The 19,214-nt window shown below is 27.6% G+C and overlaps 1 protein-coding gene across 2 annotated transcripts in view; it reads left to right on the top strand.

Annotated features, from left to right (window-relative positions):
* Nucleotides 1-18,839, top strand: part of LOC117179901 (wiskott-Aldrich syndrome protein family member 3) — a 44,339-nt gene extending 25,500 nt beyond the window's left edge. The window contains exons 6-8 of one of the 2 annotated variants that reach the window (XM_033372097.1): nt 8,873-9,180; nt 13,219-13,635; nt 18,218-18,839. In XM_033372097.1, the coding sequence (XP_033227988.1) occupies nt 8,873-9,180; nt 13,219-13,635; nt 18,218-18,399 (907 nt within the window). In that variant the 3' untranslated portion in view covers nt 18,400-18,839. The remainder of the gene's footprint in view (nt 1-8,872; nt 9,181-13,218; nt 13,636-18,217) is intronic. The other variant, XM_033372098.1, reaches the window with a different exon arrangement.
* Nucleotides 18,840-19,214: the final 375 nt, after the last annotated feature.

The following is a 19,214-nucleotide window of genomic DNA, read 5'->3' as shown; positions in this document are numbered from 1 at the left end:
AATTTATTTGGGTGAGTTAAAAAAAAAGTAGACCTGGATTTATTTAAAATTATACCTAGAAAACCTGGAAAAGTCATGGAATTTTTAAAAAGTGTTTAATAAGCCTGGAAAAGTCATGGAATTGAAAAAAAATTACTACAAAACCTGAAAAAGTCATGTAATTAAAAAAAAATTACTGGAACTTTTTTAATCGTCTCTTTTTCAAAGTCTTAATAATTTAGTATTTTATGGCGAAATCTATATTTGAAAATTGGAAAAAAAACTTAATGAAAATGGGAAAAGCAAAAAGAAATGACAGATGTTGAAGAATAAATTTGTGAACTGGTGAAATTTCAATAAATCCTCATTTACGCATAAATAATTAAACTATAATTGTTCTTAAAGTAATAACAAAGCAGAAATTAATATGTTTATGATTGCAGAATACTTTTTTTCATTTTGACAAAAATATTATTGAAAATTGTTTTGAATTCAATTTGATTGGGTGAATTGAAAAAAAAGTAGACCTGGATGTTTTTTAAATTATACCTAGAAAACCTGGAAAAGTCATGGCATTTTAAAAAAGTGTTTAATAAACCTGGAAAAGTCATGGAATTGAAAAAAAATACTACAAAACCTGGAAAAGTCATGTCATTTTAAAAAAATGACTGGAACTTTTTAATCGTATCTATTTCAAAGTCTTAATAATTAAGTATTTTATAGCGAATTGTATGTTTGAAAATTGGAAAAGAAAATTTAATGAAAATGGGAAAAGCAAAAAGAATTGAAAGATTTTGAAAAATAAATTTGTGAACTTGTGAAATTTCAATAAATCGTCATTTATGCATAAATAAGTCGACTCTAATTGTTCTCAAAGTAATAACAAAACAAAAAATAATAATATGTTTATGATTGCAGAGTACTTTTTTCACTTTGACAAAAATATTATGGAAAATTGTTTTGAATTCAATTTGATTGGGTGAATTGAAAAAAAAGTAGACCTGGATTTTTTTAAATTATACTTAGAACATATGGAAAAGTCATGTAATTTTGAAAAAATTACTGGAAAACCTGAAAAAGTCATGTGATTTTGAAAAAATGACTTGAAATTTTTTAGTCGTTTCTATTTCGAAGTCTTAATAATTTAGTATTTTATAGAAAATTGTATGTTTGAAAATTGGAAAAGAAAACTTAATGAAAATGGGAAAAGCAAAAAGAACTAAAAGATGTTGAAGAAGGAATTTGTGAACTGATGAAATTGTTCTTAAAGTAGTAATAAAACGAAAAATAATAATATGTTTATGATTGCAAAATACTTTTTTTTCACTTTGACAAAAATATTATTGAAAGTTATTTCGAATTCAATATAATTGGGCGAATTAAAAAAAAAAGAACTAGATTTTTTAAAAATTATGCCTAGAAAACCTGAAAAAGTCATGTGATTTTGAAAAAATGACTATAACTTTTCAAATCGTCTCTATCTATTTCAAAGTCTTAATAATTTAATATTTTATAGCAAAATCTTTTTTTTTTAAATTGGAAAAGAAAACTGAATAAAAATGGGAAAAGCAAAAAGAATTGAAAGATGTTGAAAAATAAATTTGTGAACTGGTGAAATTTCAATAAATCCTCATTTATGCATAAATAATTCGACTGTAATTGTTCTTAAAGTAATAACAAAACAAAAAATAATATGTTTATGATTGCAAAATACTTTTTTTCACTTTGACAAAAATATTATTGAAAATTATTTTGAAAACAATTTATTTTGGTGAATTAAAAAAAAGTAGACCTGGATTTATTTTAAATTATACCTAGCAAACCTGGAAAAATCATGGAATTTTTAAAAAGTGTTTAATAAACCTGGAAAACTCATGTAATTTTGAAAAAATTACTGGAAAACCTGAAAAAGTCTTGTGATTTTGAAAAAATAACTTGAACTTTTTTAGTCGTCTCTATTTCAAAGTCTTAATAATTAAGTATTTTATAGCGAATTGTATGTTTGAAAATTGGAAAATAAAATTGAATGAAAATTGGGAAAGCAAAAAGAAATGATAGATGTTGAAGGAATTTGTGAACTGATGAAATGTCAATAAATCCTCATTTATGCACAAATAATTCGCCTGTAATTGTTCTTAAAGTAATAACAAAACAAAAAATAATATGTTTATGATTGCAGAATACTTTTTTTCACTTTGACAAAAATATTATTGAAAATTATTTTGAATTCAATTTAATTGGGTGAATTTAAAAAAAAAAAGTAGGCCTGGATTTTTTTTAAATTATACTTAGAAAACCTGGAAAAGTCATGTAATTTTGAAAAAAATTACTGGTACTTTTTTAACCGTCTCTATTTCAAATTCTTAATAATTTAGTATTTTATAGCGAATTCTTCATTTGATAATTGAAAAAGAAAACTTCATATAATTTTTCTTAATGTAATAACAAAACAAAAAATCATAGTATGGTTATGATTACAGAATACTTTTTTCACTTTGACAAAAATATTATTGAAAATTATTTTCAATTCAATTTAATTAGGTGAATAAAAAAAAGGAAACCTGCAATTTTTTCAAAATTATACCTAGAAAACCTGGAAAAGTCATGTAATTTTGAAAAAATCACTAGAAAACCTGGAAGTCATGTAATTTTGAAAAAAATGACTGGTACTTTTTTAATCGTCTCTATTTCAAAGTCTTAATAATTTAGTGTTTTAGAGCGAATTCTTTATTTGATAATTGGAAAAGAAAACTTAATATAATTTTTCTTAATGTAATAACAAAACAAAAAATCATAGTATGGTTATGATTACAGAATACTTTTTTTCACTTTGTCAAAAATATTATTGAAAATTATTTTTAATTCAATTTAATTGGGCGAATCAAACAAAAAAAGTAGTGGATTTTTAAAAAAGTTTTTGTTTAATCTTCATCTTGAATCTTAGGCATTTCATCAAATTCTTTTGAATTCTCTTTAATTTTTCTAATCTCATTTCAAACCTAACTCAGTTCAACGAATTTTTTTACTTTTTTCAATTGTTTTCAATTCACTTGATTGATTTTTAAATTTAGCTTCATTTTTTTTCTGAATTTCATCGAATTCTTCTTATTTCCCTTAAATTCTTCTAATTTCTACATTTTACTAAAATCAATAGCATTTTTTCAATTTTTAAAATTATTTTCAATTCATTTCAATTATTGTTTGGTGATAAATTAGTATGGTTTCAAAAATTTTAAGAGATTTAAAATTATTTTTTGGAATTCAAAAACATTGAAATATTTTGGGGTATTTTAAAAGATTTTAAGACATTTTAAAGAGATTTAAAGAATTTCCAGGGGTTTCTAAGGGTTTTATTATTTTAATTAATTTGAAGGAATTTTGCACAAGAAATGAAGAATTTCATTGGCAGGGTTTTTACAAGACCTAGAAGACTTGGAAAATTCAGAGATTAAAAAAAAAATGACCGGAAAACTCGGAAATCATGGAATTTTGAAAAAATGACTGGAACTTTTTAAATTGTCTCTATTTCAAAGTGCTTTTAATTTAGTATTGTACTGATTAAATTTTGATAAATTTTAATACAGACAATTTTATTAGTTCATGCGATCTAAAAGATTTATTTTAACTTTGTTAAGAAGTTCAGAGTTTTTTTTTAGAAAACTATTATTTCCAAATGTAATCCTAATCTTTGCATAAATAGTTCGACTATAATTGTTCTTAAATTAATAAAAAAATACTATGGTTATGATTAGAGAATACTTTCGATTAAAAATTGATTTAAATTCGATAAAACTTGTTGATAAACCATTAGCATTGCATTATAATTTGTTACAGTTTAATTTAACTTGCTGAATTTAACAACAAGTAGACCTGAAATTTTTTTAAATTATCACAATTATCCAGAGGGTGCAGATCGTACGAATTTTTCCGACTTTTTGAAAAAAAAATGTGAATAATCGACTTTATTTTCGTTTTTCTCTTCAATTTTTAATCACGATCAAATAAAAAACACAGAATGAACCTAAATAATTGAATTTTTGACCAGAAAGATATTTTTGATCAAAGCAGATGAATTTTCAACTAAATAGTTGAATTTTTAACTAAACATTTACATTTACGGCCGACTAGCTCAACTGTTAACCAAAAGAGACCAATTTAAAACAAAAAGTTAAATTTGTAACCAATTTGTTGAATTTTCAAACAAATAGTTGAATTTTTCACAAAACAGTTGCATTTATAACAAACTTGTTGAACTTTTAACCAATAAGACAAATTCACAAGAAACTAGTTTAATATTTAACCAAATAGTTAAGTTTTTAACCGAATGGTCAAATTTTCAAATAAAAAATATTGAACTTTGACCAAAAAAAAAATTAGATTTTCAACCAAATTTTTTCAATTTTTAAGCCAAAAAACAATTTTTTAAACATACAGCTGAATTCTTATCAACCTAATTAGTTGAATTTCCAACAAAAAAGATCTTTTTTAACCAATTGGTAAAATTTTCGAATAAAAAAGATTTAATCAAATATTTCAATTTTCAAGTCAAAATGAAAATTTTTAAGAAGACACTTGAATTTTCAACAAGAAATATTTTTTTTTACCAAGGCGATGTATTTTCATCCAAACAGTGGCATTTACCACAAGTTAGTTGAATTTTTAACCAAATCATAAAATTTTTTAGCCAAAAAGACCAATTTTTTAAAAGACAGCTGAATTTTCAACCTCTGAAAAATTGCATTTTTAATCAAACAGTTGTAGTTACAACTATAGTTAAAATTTTGAACACAAGATACGAATTTACAACAAAAAGTTGAATTTTTAACCAAATAGTTGAATCTTCAAGAAAAAAGACGAATTTTTCAAAAGAAATTTGAATTATCAACCTGAAAATTTGACTCTTTAATAAAAAGGACAATTTTAACCGACAGATGAATTTTCAAATCAGTAGTTGAATTAAAGAAAAAAGTATTTTTTTTATGAAACAGGTACATTTACAAGCAACTGGTTCAACTGTTCACCAATTAATTGAATTTTCAAGCCAAAAAGCCGAATTTTTCAAAAGACTGTTGAATTATCAAGCTGAAAAATTGCATTTTTAAGTAAAGAGTTGCGTTTAAAACCAACTAGTTCAACTTTTAATCAACAGATACGATTTTACAACAAAATAGTTGAATTTTTAACCAAATTTTTTAATTTTCCAGCAAAAATACAATTTTTTAAAAGATATGTGAATTATCAACCTGAAAATTTGAATCTTCAATAAAAAATATCATTTTTAACAAAGACAGATGAATTTTCAAGCAAATAGTTGAATTTTTAAGAAAAAGAAAATTAATTTTCCATCAAACAGATACATTTGCAACCCACTGGTTGAACTGTTCACCAAGTAATTGAATTTTCGAGCTGAAAAGCCGAATTTTTCAAAAGACTGTTGAATTATTAAGCTGAAAAATTGATTTTTTTTTACTAAACAGTTGCGTTTAAAACCATCTAGTTCAATTTTTAGTCAAAAGAAACGATTTTACATTAAAATAGTTGAATTTTCAAGCAAAAAAGACGAATGTTTTAAAAGGCAGTTAAATTATCAACCTAAAACGTTGGATTTTCTAAAAAATAGTTGAATTTTACACAAAACAGTTGCATTTTTAACCAACTAGTTCAACTTTTAATGAAAAAGACGAATTTACAAGAAAATAGTTGAATTTTCAACCCTTACATTTGAATTTTTAAACAATTGGTCACATTTTCGAATAAAAAAGATTTAACCAAATATCTCAATTTTCAAGTCAAAAAGACAATTTTTTAGAAGACAGTTGCATTATCACCCTAAAGTTAATTTTTCAAGAAAAAAAAGATTTTTTCACCAAACAGTAGGATTTACAACCAATCAGTTGGATTTTTAACCAGATGATTAAATTTTTCAGCCAAAATGACGAATTTTTCAAAAGACAGTTGAATTGCCAACCTCTCAGAAATTTATTTTTAACTAAACAGTTGAATTTACAACCATGTAGTTGGACTTTTGAACAAATTTAAAACAAAAAGTAAAAATTTTAATTAAATAGTAGAATTTTTTAGATAAAAAATCTTTTTTGACCATGACAGTTGAATTTTCAACAAATCATTTGAATTATCCACCTATGGGTACCCTATTTGAGTCACGAAATTTTAAAAGAAGCAAAAATTAGAGAATTTCTGTAAGAAGTAAATTAAAAAGAATAATAAGGGCTGCCACACATTCGCTATTACTCACTTTTTAACATAAAAATATCATATTAGTCACTTTTCATTTAATAAATTAATTCGTGGTTTAATCACTATTCATTTTATTTCTATACATATTTTTGAATTATCTTGAATTCTTTGAAATATTTCAGGGTATTTATAAAGATTCCTAGAAATTTTTGATAGATTTCAATAGTTTGAAAGAATTTTGAATGATTCCAAGGAATTTTTTTGATCAATTTCATTAATTTCAAGTGATTTGAAAGCTTTTGAAATATATTAGGATAAAGCATTTTCTAGAGTTTCTGAAGATATGGAACGATTTTACAGGATATATGAGATTTTTAAATATTTAAAAAGATTTTACGTTATTTTATAAGACTTACGAGGATTTCAATGATTTCAAGAGATTTTAAAACTCTCAATGTATTTTAATACATTTGCCATGATTTCAGAAAATATCAGCATAGAATTTCACGGGATTTTATAATATTTTAGAGTAGATTATAAAGAATTTATTTATGAGAAGTGGGGTGTTTTGTAGAGTCTTGAAGATTTGAAAAGACTTGGAATTCATCCTGAATTGATCCTGAATATCAATTGATAAAATGATAAAAGGATTTTAAATATTTTAACCTATTTTTTTTAATTCCTTGGCATTTTCAAGAGCTTTAAAAATTTTCAAAAGCATTTTAAGGATTTTATATAATTTAGTTCATTTCCAAAGATTACAAAGAAATTTTTTATTGATTTCAGTAATTTAGTGGAATCTAAAAAGATTTGAAATACTTAAGGTTATTTTAAAAGATTCTCAGACGTTTTCAAGGGATTTAAAAAGTTTAAAGAGATTTCAAAAGATATCAATGGATTCGAAATATTTTAGGGAATTCAATTTTTTAAAACAATTTCAAGAGATTTTCAAGGGTTTTAATCATTTTAACAGATTTTAATATTTTAGTGGATTTCAAAGAATGTTTCACAAGTCTCTGGATTTCGTAGGGTTCTGAAGATTTGAAGAAGTTTCAAAATATTTTTTTCAATTAATTTGGAATTAGCCGTGAGTTCTTATTAATTTATTTTAAATTCTGCTGAGTTCTTCTAAATTCACTTAATTTTACACAATTTAATTAATTGAATTCTTAGGCATTTCATCAAATTATTTGAATTCCCTTGCATTTTTGCAAGCTTATTTCAAAGTTAATGAATTTAATGCAATTTTTTTAAATATTCAAATTGTTTTAAATTTATTTTATTTATTTTATTTGATCTTGAATTTTTATGAATTTCATCGAATTCTTCTCTTTTATCTTAAATTCCTCTACATTCATTTCAGTTTTACGGAAATCAATGGATTTTTCAAACATTTTTCCAATTCATTTGAATTCTTTTGAATTTAACTTGAATTGCTCTGCAATCTTCTGAATAAATTTTTATTTGTTTGTCAAATTGATTTCTTTTGTTTGAAGATTCAATTGTTTGTTTGACAAGTCGTATTTTTTGGTTGAATTTTACTGTGGTCAACTTAAAATAAAAATATATTTCAATGCAGAATTTTCGATTGACATACAATTCCCGTGTTCTGATTGAAAATTCAACTACTAGGTTAAAAAAAAGCTATTTTGTTAAGTATTCATTTTTTGTTATTGATTTATGATTTTCGGTAAAAATTCATCTCTTTGGTTGAAAATTTGGTTAAAAACTTTTTTTTTTATTATTATTTTTTAAAATTAAAATCATTTTTTTTTAAAGTGGGGTTTTTAAATATTCATTTTTTCAACTGAAGATTTATCTATTCTATTTTTTGTTGAAAATTTATTTTTTAGTTGAAAATTTAACTGTATGGGTGAAAACCCATGTATTTTGTTTACAATTCATCTTTTTAGATTGACTTCAACTATTTTTTATTCAAAATTTCAATCTTTGTTTGCTTGGAATGCAAACTATTAAATGATTCTTGGAGAATTAATATATTTTAGTTGAAAGCTTAACTACTTACGTGCAAGTTTAATTCTTTCGTTAAGAACTCATTTTTTCGTGATAATACAAAATTTCAGTTTAACAATCATACCTTTTGTTGAAACTTCATTTTTTCCACTAGAAATTTAACTGCTTCATTTTCGGTTGACTGTTGATCTTTTTTAATTCAAAATTCAATTATATGGTAGAGAATTGATGTATTTTATTATTAATTCGATTATTTGATAGAAAATTAAACTTTTGTGGTTGAAAATTTGTGTCTTTTGGAAAACGCGTCAATTAGTTGAAAATTCGTTTTCCATTGGAATTGAAAATATTTCTTTTTTGGGTGAAGATTTTACTGCTAGTTTGAATATTTACTTTCTAGGTTAAAAATTCAACTCTTTTGTTGAAAATTCCTCTCTTTTTTTCTGAAAACGTTAACTATTTTGTTGTGAATGGAATTGTTTGGTCAAAAGTATTTTTTTTTTTTAGAATAAACTTTGTCGTGGAAAATGTATCTTTTTGGTTTAAAAGTGAACTATTTTCTAGAAAATTCGACTTTGCAAATGGAAAACTAAAAACTTGTTGAAAATTCATCTTTTTTGTTAGAAAATATTATTCATGCTCTCATCGAAATTATTATAATATTATTAAGATTATTAAGAAAATTTAACCTGATCCATTTCTTGTTTGATTTTGGAAACAGGGCGACAAACTACGCAGTCCAAGGTTACGACGACGGTTATGGTTCGCATTATGGACCTGGTCAAGGACAACCCGGTAGCGAGACCTATCAAAGCCCCAGTGGTCCAGGAACGCCGAGTAGAGGTGGTCGAATCAGACCTTCGCAACCTCCTCCAGCTCCACCTAGTAATGCTTCCAGCAATTCGACACCTACCATAGCTTCTGCCAATAACACTCCCACGAGAGGAAGATCGATGATCACTGCAAGGGACACTCTTCCACCGCCACCACCACCTCCTGGTGAAACTATGTCTCCTCCTTCCATGAATGGTAAGATATTCACCAGTTTTTCCTTTTTTTCCCCTATTTCGATCGGGTGTCCGTCTATCGTTCTTTTTTACGAGACTCGAGACAAGATCCGAGACACGGCTTCTGACGAGATTCGAGCCAGGATTCGAGATGAGACTTGAGACAAGATACTTAACGAGGTTCGAGACGGGATTCGAGATGATACTTGAGACAAGTCTCTGGATAAGATTTGAGATGATACTCGAGGCGAGATTCGAGACTGGATTCGATATTAGACTTGAGGCGATATTCGAGATGGTATTTGAGATGAGATTTGAGACAAGTTTCTTAAAGATATTCAAGATGATACTCGAGGCGAGACTCGAGACGGGGTTCTAGATATAACTCAGGGCGACAATCGAGATGAGACAAGTCTGAGCGATATTCGAGATGGGATTCGAGATAAGACTTGAGGCAAGTTTCTTGAAGAGATTCGAGACGGGATTCCAAATGAGACTCGAGGCGATATTTGAGACGGAATTCGAGATGAGACTCGCGGCGATATTCGAGACGGAATTCGAGTTGACTTGAGGCAAGTCTCTGAGTCAAATTCGAGGAGGGATTTGAGATTATACGCGAGGCGATATTCGAGACTGGATTTGAGATTAGACTTGAGGCAACATTCGAGATGGGATTCTATATGAGACTTGAGACAAGTTTCTTCAAGATATACGAGACGAGATTCGAGATAATACTTAGGGCGAGACTCGACATGGGGTTCTAGATGAAACTCGGACCGAGATTCGAGATGAGACTTTAGGTAAGTCTCTGAGTGAGATTCGAGACGGAATTCGAGATGATACTCTAAGCGAGACTCGAAGTGGGATTCGAGATGAAACTCGGGGCGATATTCGAGACGGGATTCGAGATGAGAGTTGAGGCGAGATTCGAGACAAGACTCGAGATGAGATGATATTAGATGTGGGGTAAAAGAGGAAAAGGAAGAATTTGAACGACTTAATAAACTACAAAACTCTTTTATGTAGGCATATGTCGCCTACTTTGACTAACTTTTTCGCCTAATCTCGAAAAATTTCCCTTTTCTCTTTAAATATGCTATTTTGAATTTCAAAAATTGAATTTGCATTTGCAAGTTTCAAACTAGGGGCTCTTCAGCCTTAAGTTTTATTTTTAAATGTTACTAATAGAGAATTTACAAATGTTTACTTGACCGATTTCAAATTAAAATATTTGGGATTTAAATAAATCTTTAAAGCTGTAATCATTTTTTGGACAGAAAAGTTTTAGAATTTAATTGTTAACGATGGTCTTTTTTATAAGAGAAAATATTATTATTTTCCAATTACGACGCATTCAATTGCTTTAAATTGAAGAAAACGAAAACTTCAATTGTTGAAAATGGAAAAAAACTAAAAATTGAATTTTCAACTTTGAAATGGAAATAAATTGATAATTTAATTTGGAACCAAAGAAAATTATAGTTTTTAAATTGTAAATTGCAGAAAATTTATTTTTGAACTGTCGAAAATTGAAAAAAAATTGGTAATGTTAATTATTTTCAACATTTGGAAATTTTATTGTTGACAATTGAAGAAAGTTGATACTTAAATTTTTAGCAGTTGAAAATTTTATGATTTAAATGAAATAAAATTTAATATTCAACAGTTTGGGGTATATCTTAAATTATTCCATGTGATTTGATCAGATTTCGGAGGACTTCAATGATTTTAAGTGATTTTAATATCTCGCAATTGAGGGAATTCGTAAGATTTTAAAGATTTGGAAGACTCTTTAAGATTTTCAAAAATTTGAAAAGTTCTCAAGGAGTTTTTAATTGATGTCTTTATTGTCAAGTATTTTCAAAGAATTTTAAAGAGTGTGCGGTCTGTTTAAAAGTGCCAAAAGATTTTTAAAAATGTTAAGGATTTTTAAGAGATTTCAATAATTTGTAGTAATTTTAAAGTATTTTAAAGATATGATATATCAAAAGATTTTCAGTATTTTTCAATTAATGTCGAAAGTTTGAAGGAATTTCAAAGAATTTTTAATATTTTAGGGTGTTTTCGAAAATTTCCAGGGATTTAAACAGATTTTAAATGGTTGGAAGGGTATTTTTAATATATTTCAATAATCTGAAGTGATTTCGAAATATTTAAAAGATGTTAGGTTATTTTTTTATATTCCAACGAATTAAAAAAAAATAAGTAAAAAGCTTTAAAAAGTTTTAAGGAATTTCAAAAAATTTGCAATATTCCAGCAGTTTTAGGGGATTTTTTTTATAAATTCCAATGATTTTTCAAGAGCTTTACAAAATTAAGGTATTTTAATAAATTTTTCAGGATTTCGGGAAACATTGTTTAATTTCAAAGAATTTCATGGCACTGCACAATGTTTTAAAGGATTTTAAATAATTTATTCACAAAAAGTGAACGATTCTTTAGGGTTTAGATTTGTATAGATTTTCAAGTGTTTTCTACAATTAATTTAAACTTATTTGAAATTCACCCTAGATTCTTAATAATTTATCCTTAATCCTGTTTATTTTTTATTTAAGTTCTTGATAATTTTTTAGATTTAAGTTCATTCTTTTAAATTCTATCAATTGTCTTTAATTTAATGGAATTGTTTTCAATTCACTTGAATTTTTTTTATTCAGCTTGACTTTTTATGTATTTCATTTAATTCTTTACATGTTTCTTAAATTCTTTTAAGTTCACTTGAATTTTTTTCCTATTCATTTGAATTTATTTGAATTTAAGTTGAATATTTTTATTTATTTTTTATTTTTGGGTTAGAAATTAATCACTTTTGGACAACTTTTTTGGTTTAACTAGGTTTAACTAGACCCGAAAATGAACATGAATTTATTTTTTTACCTGAAATTTTTACACATTTTTAGAAAAAAATTCTGTCAAATTTTGATTTCAAACGTTTTTTTAAATAAACAGTTAAATTTTTTTCCTTTTCAATTATGATATCGTTCAGTTGACAATGCGTAATTCAAAAATTGTACACTTACAAATTTTGGGTTTTAATTTTTAAGCGTACGTTTTTTATTCAAATAATTTTAAATGGCAGTTTCAAACACTTAACAAATCAAAAATTAGTAGCGTTTGAAATCGACAATTTTTGTATAAAAAACCTTTGCCGTGGATCAAATGTAAATATAAAAAATGATTTTTAAAATTTAACTATACATTAAGGATTAACAAAACAATATTTGATTTTAACGTTAAAAATAAAACTTTCATGTAAAATCAGTGGAAGATTTTTAAGAAATTTTCTTAATTTGAGAGGTTTTAAAACAAAAATTGCTGGGACAAATTTGAGAAAACTTCGAATTATTTAAATAGATGTTTGTAAGTTCTGAAAATTTATTAAAAATAATTTAAAATTTGAAAAAATAAAAAAAATGCATTTTAAGGAGTTTAAAATTATCTAAAATGAAAATAATTTAACTTTTATTTTAAGGAGTGTTTAGTTTACAAAAAAATGTAAGTGTTTGATTTTTAATGTTTCTAGAATTCTAGAATTTAATTTTAAACTGTTTAGTCGAAAAGTGTTAGTAGCTTTTATTTTATACGTGTAAATTATTGAGCATTTGAATAAAAATGTTAGAATTAAAAAACTTTTAACCCTCAAACGGTACACTCCAACCCAACATACGTAAAGGGTACACTGGTGCGAATTGTTTGTTTGCAATGTTAGTATTAATTATTTAATATATTGAACATATAATAAACAACCAGCATATGTAGCACATATTTAACATATATATTTAATATATGTGGGGATAATCCGCTGCAGTTGGCTTTGCGTAAATACCAACAAAATGAAAAAACTTGGGGTGCGAATTCGCACTAGTGTACCGTTTGTGGGTCAAACCTAAATTTTCAACGTTTAAAATTCAAGTGTTCCACAGTGAGTACTTTTAATGTGCAGCTCAATTTTCATTACTTCAAATAGAAAAATGTTTAACTTTAGAGTTCGGCCACCCTTTTTTTGTTTGTTAGAAATACGAATGAAACGGTGTTTTAATCATTTGTTTGGTTCTTTCAGGTTCCATACCTTCGCATTTATTGAACAGGAACGGAAGTCGGTCCAACAGTCCTCTGCCCAGCCATCACACGACGCAAACTCCTGCGAACCATTTGAACCAGATGGGCGTGGACGAGACGGATCCAGCTCCACAGGACTTGCCACCTCCACCTCCAACTCCCGATCCTGCCCCGGCGAGACCCAATTCTCCACCCTGCAATATACCTCCTCCCCCGCCTCCTCCGCCTCCACCCCCAATTCTCAACGGACCAACTCCGCCCATGCCGTTAACCAACGGCGACATTGCCAAAATGATTATAAATAATCCGCCAAAGCTGAGACCCCTGAAGAATATGATTGACGGGGAAATCCGAAAAACCCATTCGAACATTCCTCTGGTAGATCCTAGAAATGACCTTCTCAAGGCGATCAGAGACGGTAAGTTTACCATTTTTTTTTTTATAATAATGCGAATTAATCTGACGTAATGCCAGGCCTCGGACTCTCGGCACTATTTCAGGGTGGGGACTTGACCAAAAATTTTATTTACCAGGAATTTAATTTAAAAACCGGAAATCAATTTGTGATCGCAGAAAAATGCAAAATTTCAGTATTTTAATAATTTTGTTCAATTTAGAAAAGGGATTTATAATTATAGCTACAGTCGCTGATTTTTCGGACTATCTCAGTTTGCTTTAATTAAATCGTAATTTATTATTGAAACAATGGTTTTCTCAATTTGAAAAAAATGGATTTATCACGTTTTATCGGCTTACTTTCTTCATTTATCCTGACGTGTAAGAGAGGATTTTAGAAAATAGTTATCGTTTTTATTTTAGGACAGGGTGTTTCCGTACAGAAATATAATTTGACTCGGAACAGGGCATTTTTTACATGGAATGGGATTTTTTTTTATTAAGTATGATACAGATTTATAAAAAATGAATTTTAAAAGAATCCCTGTTCCACGACAGAATTTTTCACAATTAGAAAGTTCTCGTTTCCAAATTTTAGATAAAGGAAGTACTTCAAGTAGTTTTTAGAGTAGAAGTAGTAGTTCAAAGAAGAAATATTACTGAATTATAATGGAAAATTTAGTTACATTGTTCATTGCGAATTCATCATCTTTTCGTTAAAAAATCGACAAAGTGGTTGAAAGTTGAATTCTTTTCTTAAAAATTCATTTTTTGCTTGAGAATTTATCATTTTAATTGAAAATTCACCTCTGGTTAAAAATATATTTACTTTGTTGAAAATATATTTGTTTTGTTTGTTCAAAATTAGGGTTTTAATAGGAGATTTATCCTTTTTTGATGAAAATTCAACTATTTGGTTGAAAATTAATATTTTTTATATAGAAATTAAACTAGTTTTTGAAAGCTTATGTGCTTTGTGAAAAATTTGCCTTGTTTTAAGAAAATTAATCTTGATGGATGAAAATTTTTTTTTTTTACAAAATTCAACTATTCCAGTTGATGAGTTTTAGTCGAAAATTGATCAGTTTGGTTGAAAATTAATTCCTTAAAAAAAATGTTAATGTCCATTTTTTGTTGAAAATTGATCGTTTCTTGTTCAAAATTTAACAATTTGGATGGAAGTTAATATTTTTAAATTAAAAATTCAACTATTTCGTTGCAAATCTACATATTTAGTTAAAAATCGATTTTTTGGTAGAAAATGATCGTTTTCTGTGTAAATTAGTCATCTTGTTAAAAATTTTGGTAGAAGAATCATCATTTTAATTAAAAATTCATTTCTTTGGTCGAAATATGCGCTATTTGATTTATAACTTCTTTTTTTCAATGAAAAGGAGCTTTTTGCCGAAAATCGACCTATTTTGTTGAAACTTTATTTCTTTTTTGGTTGAAAATTACAAAAATGGAAAAAATGGAAAATGCAACTTTTATTCGAGTTTATTATTCCATTAATTTTTGTTAAAAACTGATCCCTTTGGTTAAACATTCATTTTTTTCACTAAAAACTTCATTATTAACTTTTTAGTTGAAAATTTATCACTTTTTTGAAAATGTAACTATTTTTTTACAATAAAAAAGGTTGGATCTTATTTAAAAAGGACATTTTTTAAACAAAATTGTTTAATTTTCAACAATTTGAATTGATTGTTAACCGAATAAGGGAGTTTTCATCAAGAAGAATTATTTTCTACAAAAAATACGAATTTTTAATAAAATACATGAATTTTCAAACAAATAGTTGAATTTTTAACCAAGAAGATTAATTTTCTAACCGGTAAGACAAATTTTGGTCAAAATTCTTAAATTTTTAACCAAATAGTTGAATTTCTAGGCAATAAGATTAATTTTCTGGCTAAAAAGTTGACTTTTTAACACAACAGTAGACTTTTCAACCAAAAAGAATAGTTTTTAACCAAATTATTATATTTTCAACAAAGTATAGTAATTTTTTCCAAATAATGGAATTTATAACCAAAAACATCATGTTTTAAAAAATGCGATTAATTTTTTACCATAAAATACAAATTTTCAACCAAATAGTAGAATTTTCAATTTAAAAAGTTCAATTTTCAACGAGATATATTGCAGTTACATTTCGAATTCGAAATTTTTTTTTTTACCAACAAACAAAAAAATATTTGCAACGATTTATTAGAATTTATAATAACCAAAGAAACGAATTTAAAAAAATAAAATAAATGAACTTACAATTCAAAATGGAATAGTTAAATTTTCAGCTTAAAAAATTAATGTTGAAAAAAGAAAGCATTTTAAGAAAGTAGTTGAATCATCATCCAACGAGAATACTTTTTAGCAAAATTGTTTAGTTTTTAATCAATTATATTGTTTTTAACTAAATAGTGGACTTTTCATCAAAAGAGTAATTTTCTACAGAAAGAAAAACAGGAATTTTGAATAGAAGACATTTTTTAAATTACAAAAAAAAAACTAAAACTATTTTTACCATAAAAATATACAAACAAAAATGGTAAATTTTCAAAATTATATAATTTTAATCAATCTTCAAGTAGAAACATTAATTTATACATCAAAATTTGTTTTGAAATATTTTTAAATATTCTCTTCAAAATTTAACAAATAAAATCATTTAAAAGTTTTGTAGGAATATAATAAAGATTTGTTTATTATCTTGGAACTTGAATTTTTTCTACAATTTTGTTAATATCCTGAAAAATGAAAAAAATTACATCAAAATCTTCCAAATTGTTTTTTGAAAATCTTTTTAAATATTTTTTTTAAATTATCTTAAAAAAAGCAAATTGTTAGTTTTTCTAGGAAATTTAATAAAAAATTGTATTTTTTTAAAACCTTTTAAAATGCTTAAAAAGCTTCTACATTTTTGGTTTTAAATCTTCAAAACAATTTAAACTGTATATTTGAGTATCCCATTTGTGCTGGGAAATTGATCCTTTTTGGTTGAATATTCAATTATTTCGTCGAAAATTCATGTCTTTTTTTTTTAGAAAATTCAACTTTTTTTGGTGGTAAATGAATCTTCTTTTTTGAAAATTCATCTTTTATGATGAACATTCATCTAATTTGGAGAGGAAGTTAATATCTTTTTTTGTTGTTGAATATTCAATTCTCTTCTAAAAAATTGTATTATTTGTTTGAAAATTAAACTCCTTTTTTCAAAACATCGTCTTTTTCGAATGAAAATTCGTCTTTTCTGGTAGAAAAGTCATGTTTTCTTCATAAAAGATTCGCTCTTAACAATATTAGAGGACTGAAATGCTAGTCTTTGAACATTAATCGTCTGGGAAAACGAAAAATTGGTCAGTGAATTTTGAAAACGAAGTTTCTTGGCCACCCTGAAAAAGACTAAGTGTTCTTTTTTTTAAGGTGGGGAAATAACAGGAAATTATGGGATGGGAAGCAGGAAAATGAGTGGTGTTGGTGGGGCATTGGAAAGTGAGGGGAAATAAATGGAGGGGTAGTGTGGCCTAAGAGGAAATCATCGAGCGGATGATTAGTGTTAGAGAGAGGAGGGGAAGTAGGGGAAATGAAGGTAGTGGAAGTAGAAAAATTTAGTGGAGATGATATATGACAAGTGAGGGGAAATTATGGGAAATGAGAGGAAAGCGGAAAAGCGTTGAGGGTTTCTAGAGAGAATGATGGGAGAAGCGGCGGTGGTAGTGAGGAGTTGAAAAGTAGGCAAATTAAGGAGAGTGAAATAAGGTCAAATGAGTGGATGAGAAAGTATGCGGAAGTATGTAGATGGGAAGTAGGGCGGAGTGGGAAGTGAAAGTGATGGAGAGGAAGTAGGTGAAATAGTAGAAATTGATGAGAAGGGAAAATGAGGGGTTAGAAAGTAGAGTGAATAAAGGAAAGTGAGGAAAAAGTGACAAGGATTAGTAGAGAAAGTGAGTGTAAGTGAGAGGAATTAGAGGGATTTAGTGGAGAGGATGTATAGGAAGGGAGAGGAAATGAGTAGAGGGAAAGCAGTGATAGTGATCGGTGAGAGTTTTGTGGTAGTGAGCGGAGTGGAAGCAGGGAAAAAGCGTGGTGTTGTTTTAGCGGAAATTAGGGGAAGGGAAGTAGTGATAGTGGAGGAATGAGGAAAAATTAGGAGAGACGAAGTAGTGATGGTGAAGAGTGAGAAAACAGGGGAATTGAGGTGATTGGAAGTATAGGGAAGTAGGAGAAGTGAGGGGAGTGGAAGTCAGTCAAATGAGTGAATGGAATGAGTGGATGGGAACTATGGAGAAATGTGTAGATGGGAAATAGCGTAGAGTAGGAAATGGAAGCGGTGAAGAGGAAGTAAATGAAATAGTGGAAATTGATGAGAAGGGAAAACAAGGGGTTGGAAAATAGAGCTAATAAAGAAAATGGGGGCAAAATTAGGAAGTAATATTGCAGAAAGTGAGTGTAAGTGAGAGGAAGTGGGTTTAATAATAAGAAATGAGGATGAATAGTGGAGAGTAAGTGATGGTTCTAGAAGGGAAGCGAGGGAGGGGTAGTATTAGCTGAGGAAGCGAGTTACAGGGGAAGTAAAAAACACTATTTGTTTTGTTTAATTTCAGGTATTAAACTACGAAAGGTGGAAAAAATCGAGCAGAAGGAGGTTGAACGTGTGAATGCGCTGAACGACGTGGCGTCGATATTGGCTCGGCGGGTTGCGGTTGAATTTAGTGACAGTGACACAGCCTCCGAGAGCGAGTGTGACAGCGAAGGATGGGGTGAGCAAGAAACAAGCATCGCGTGACCGAAATCGCTTACTTCAAAAGTTACTACTGCTATCTCCTACTAGATGAACGATTGATGCATTTTTTTGCTTCAACACATTGTGGAGGCCCAATTTTCTTTCGTCATCAAAACCAACAAATCTGCATCACGCGAGTTCTGCCGACTCTTTGCTACGTGTGTGTACCAAAGTTTAGCAAAAGAAAAAAAGAAAAAATATATAAACATTCATCAGATTGTTTTATGTCTGTCTAGTTACATACCGCACACGTGCAAAAGGCCCTCGCGGCAGAAAAACAATTCTTTGGTACAATTCTTAGGATTTTTTTACGTTTACAATCAATTCTTTTATTTTCTACTTATTATTATTTCTTTTTTGAAATGTGCGAGATCTTATGAAACTCAATTTGATCTATATTTTGATTGTGGTTGATTTTAATAAAGTATCCTACTGAAATTGAACGCTTGGGAGCGTCCATTAATTACGCGAGAGGGGGGGGGGGGGGGTCTAAAGAATTTCTTACGTAAGTTTCCTCTTTGTAATTTTTTTTTTATATTCTAATTTAAGAAATGTTTTGGCTGTTGAAATTAATTTTATACAATTATACACATTATAAAATATGTTTCAGTTCTTTTTATTTCATTCTTGAGATTTGGTGAAATTCTTTTGAAAAATTTTGTAAATCCCTGAACATTTTTTAAATCGTGTGATAATTCTTTGAAATCCTGTGAATTTGGTGGATATTGTATATATCATTTCTTGAAAATCCCTTTAAAAACTGTGAAAATCCTTGAAATCTCTAGAAATTATATATCTATAAATCCGCAAAATCTTTT

Source organism: Belonocnema kinseyi, chromosome 9 (genome assembly GCF_010883055.1).
Source record: "Belonocnema kinseyi isolate 2016_QV_RU_SX_M_011 chromosome 9, B_treatae_v1, whole genome shotgun sequence".
NCBI classification, from domain to species: Eukaryota; Metazoa; Arthropoda; class Insecta; order Hymenoptera; family Cynipidae; genus Belonocnema; species Belonocnema kinseyi.
This window is presented reverse-complemented; position numbering and strand designations above follow the sequence as displayed.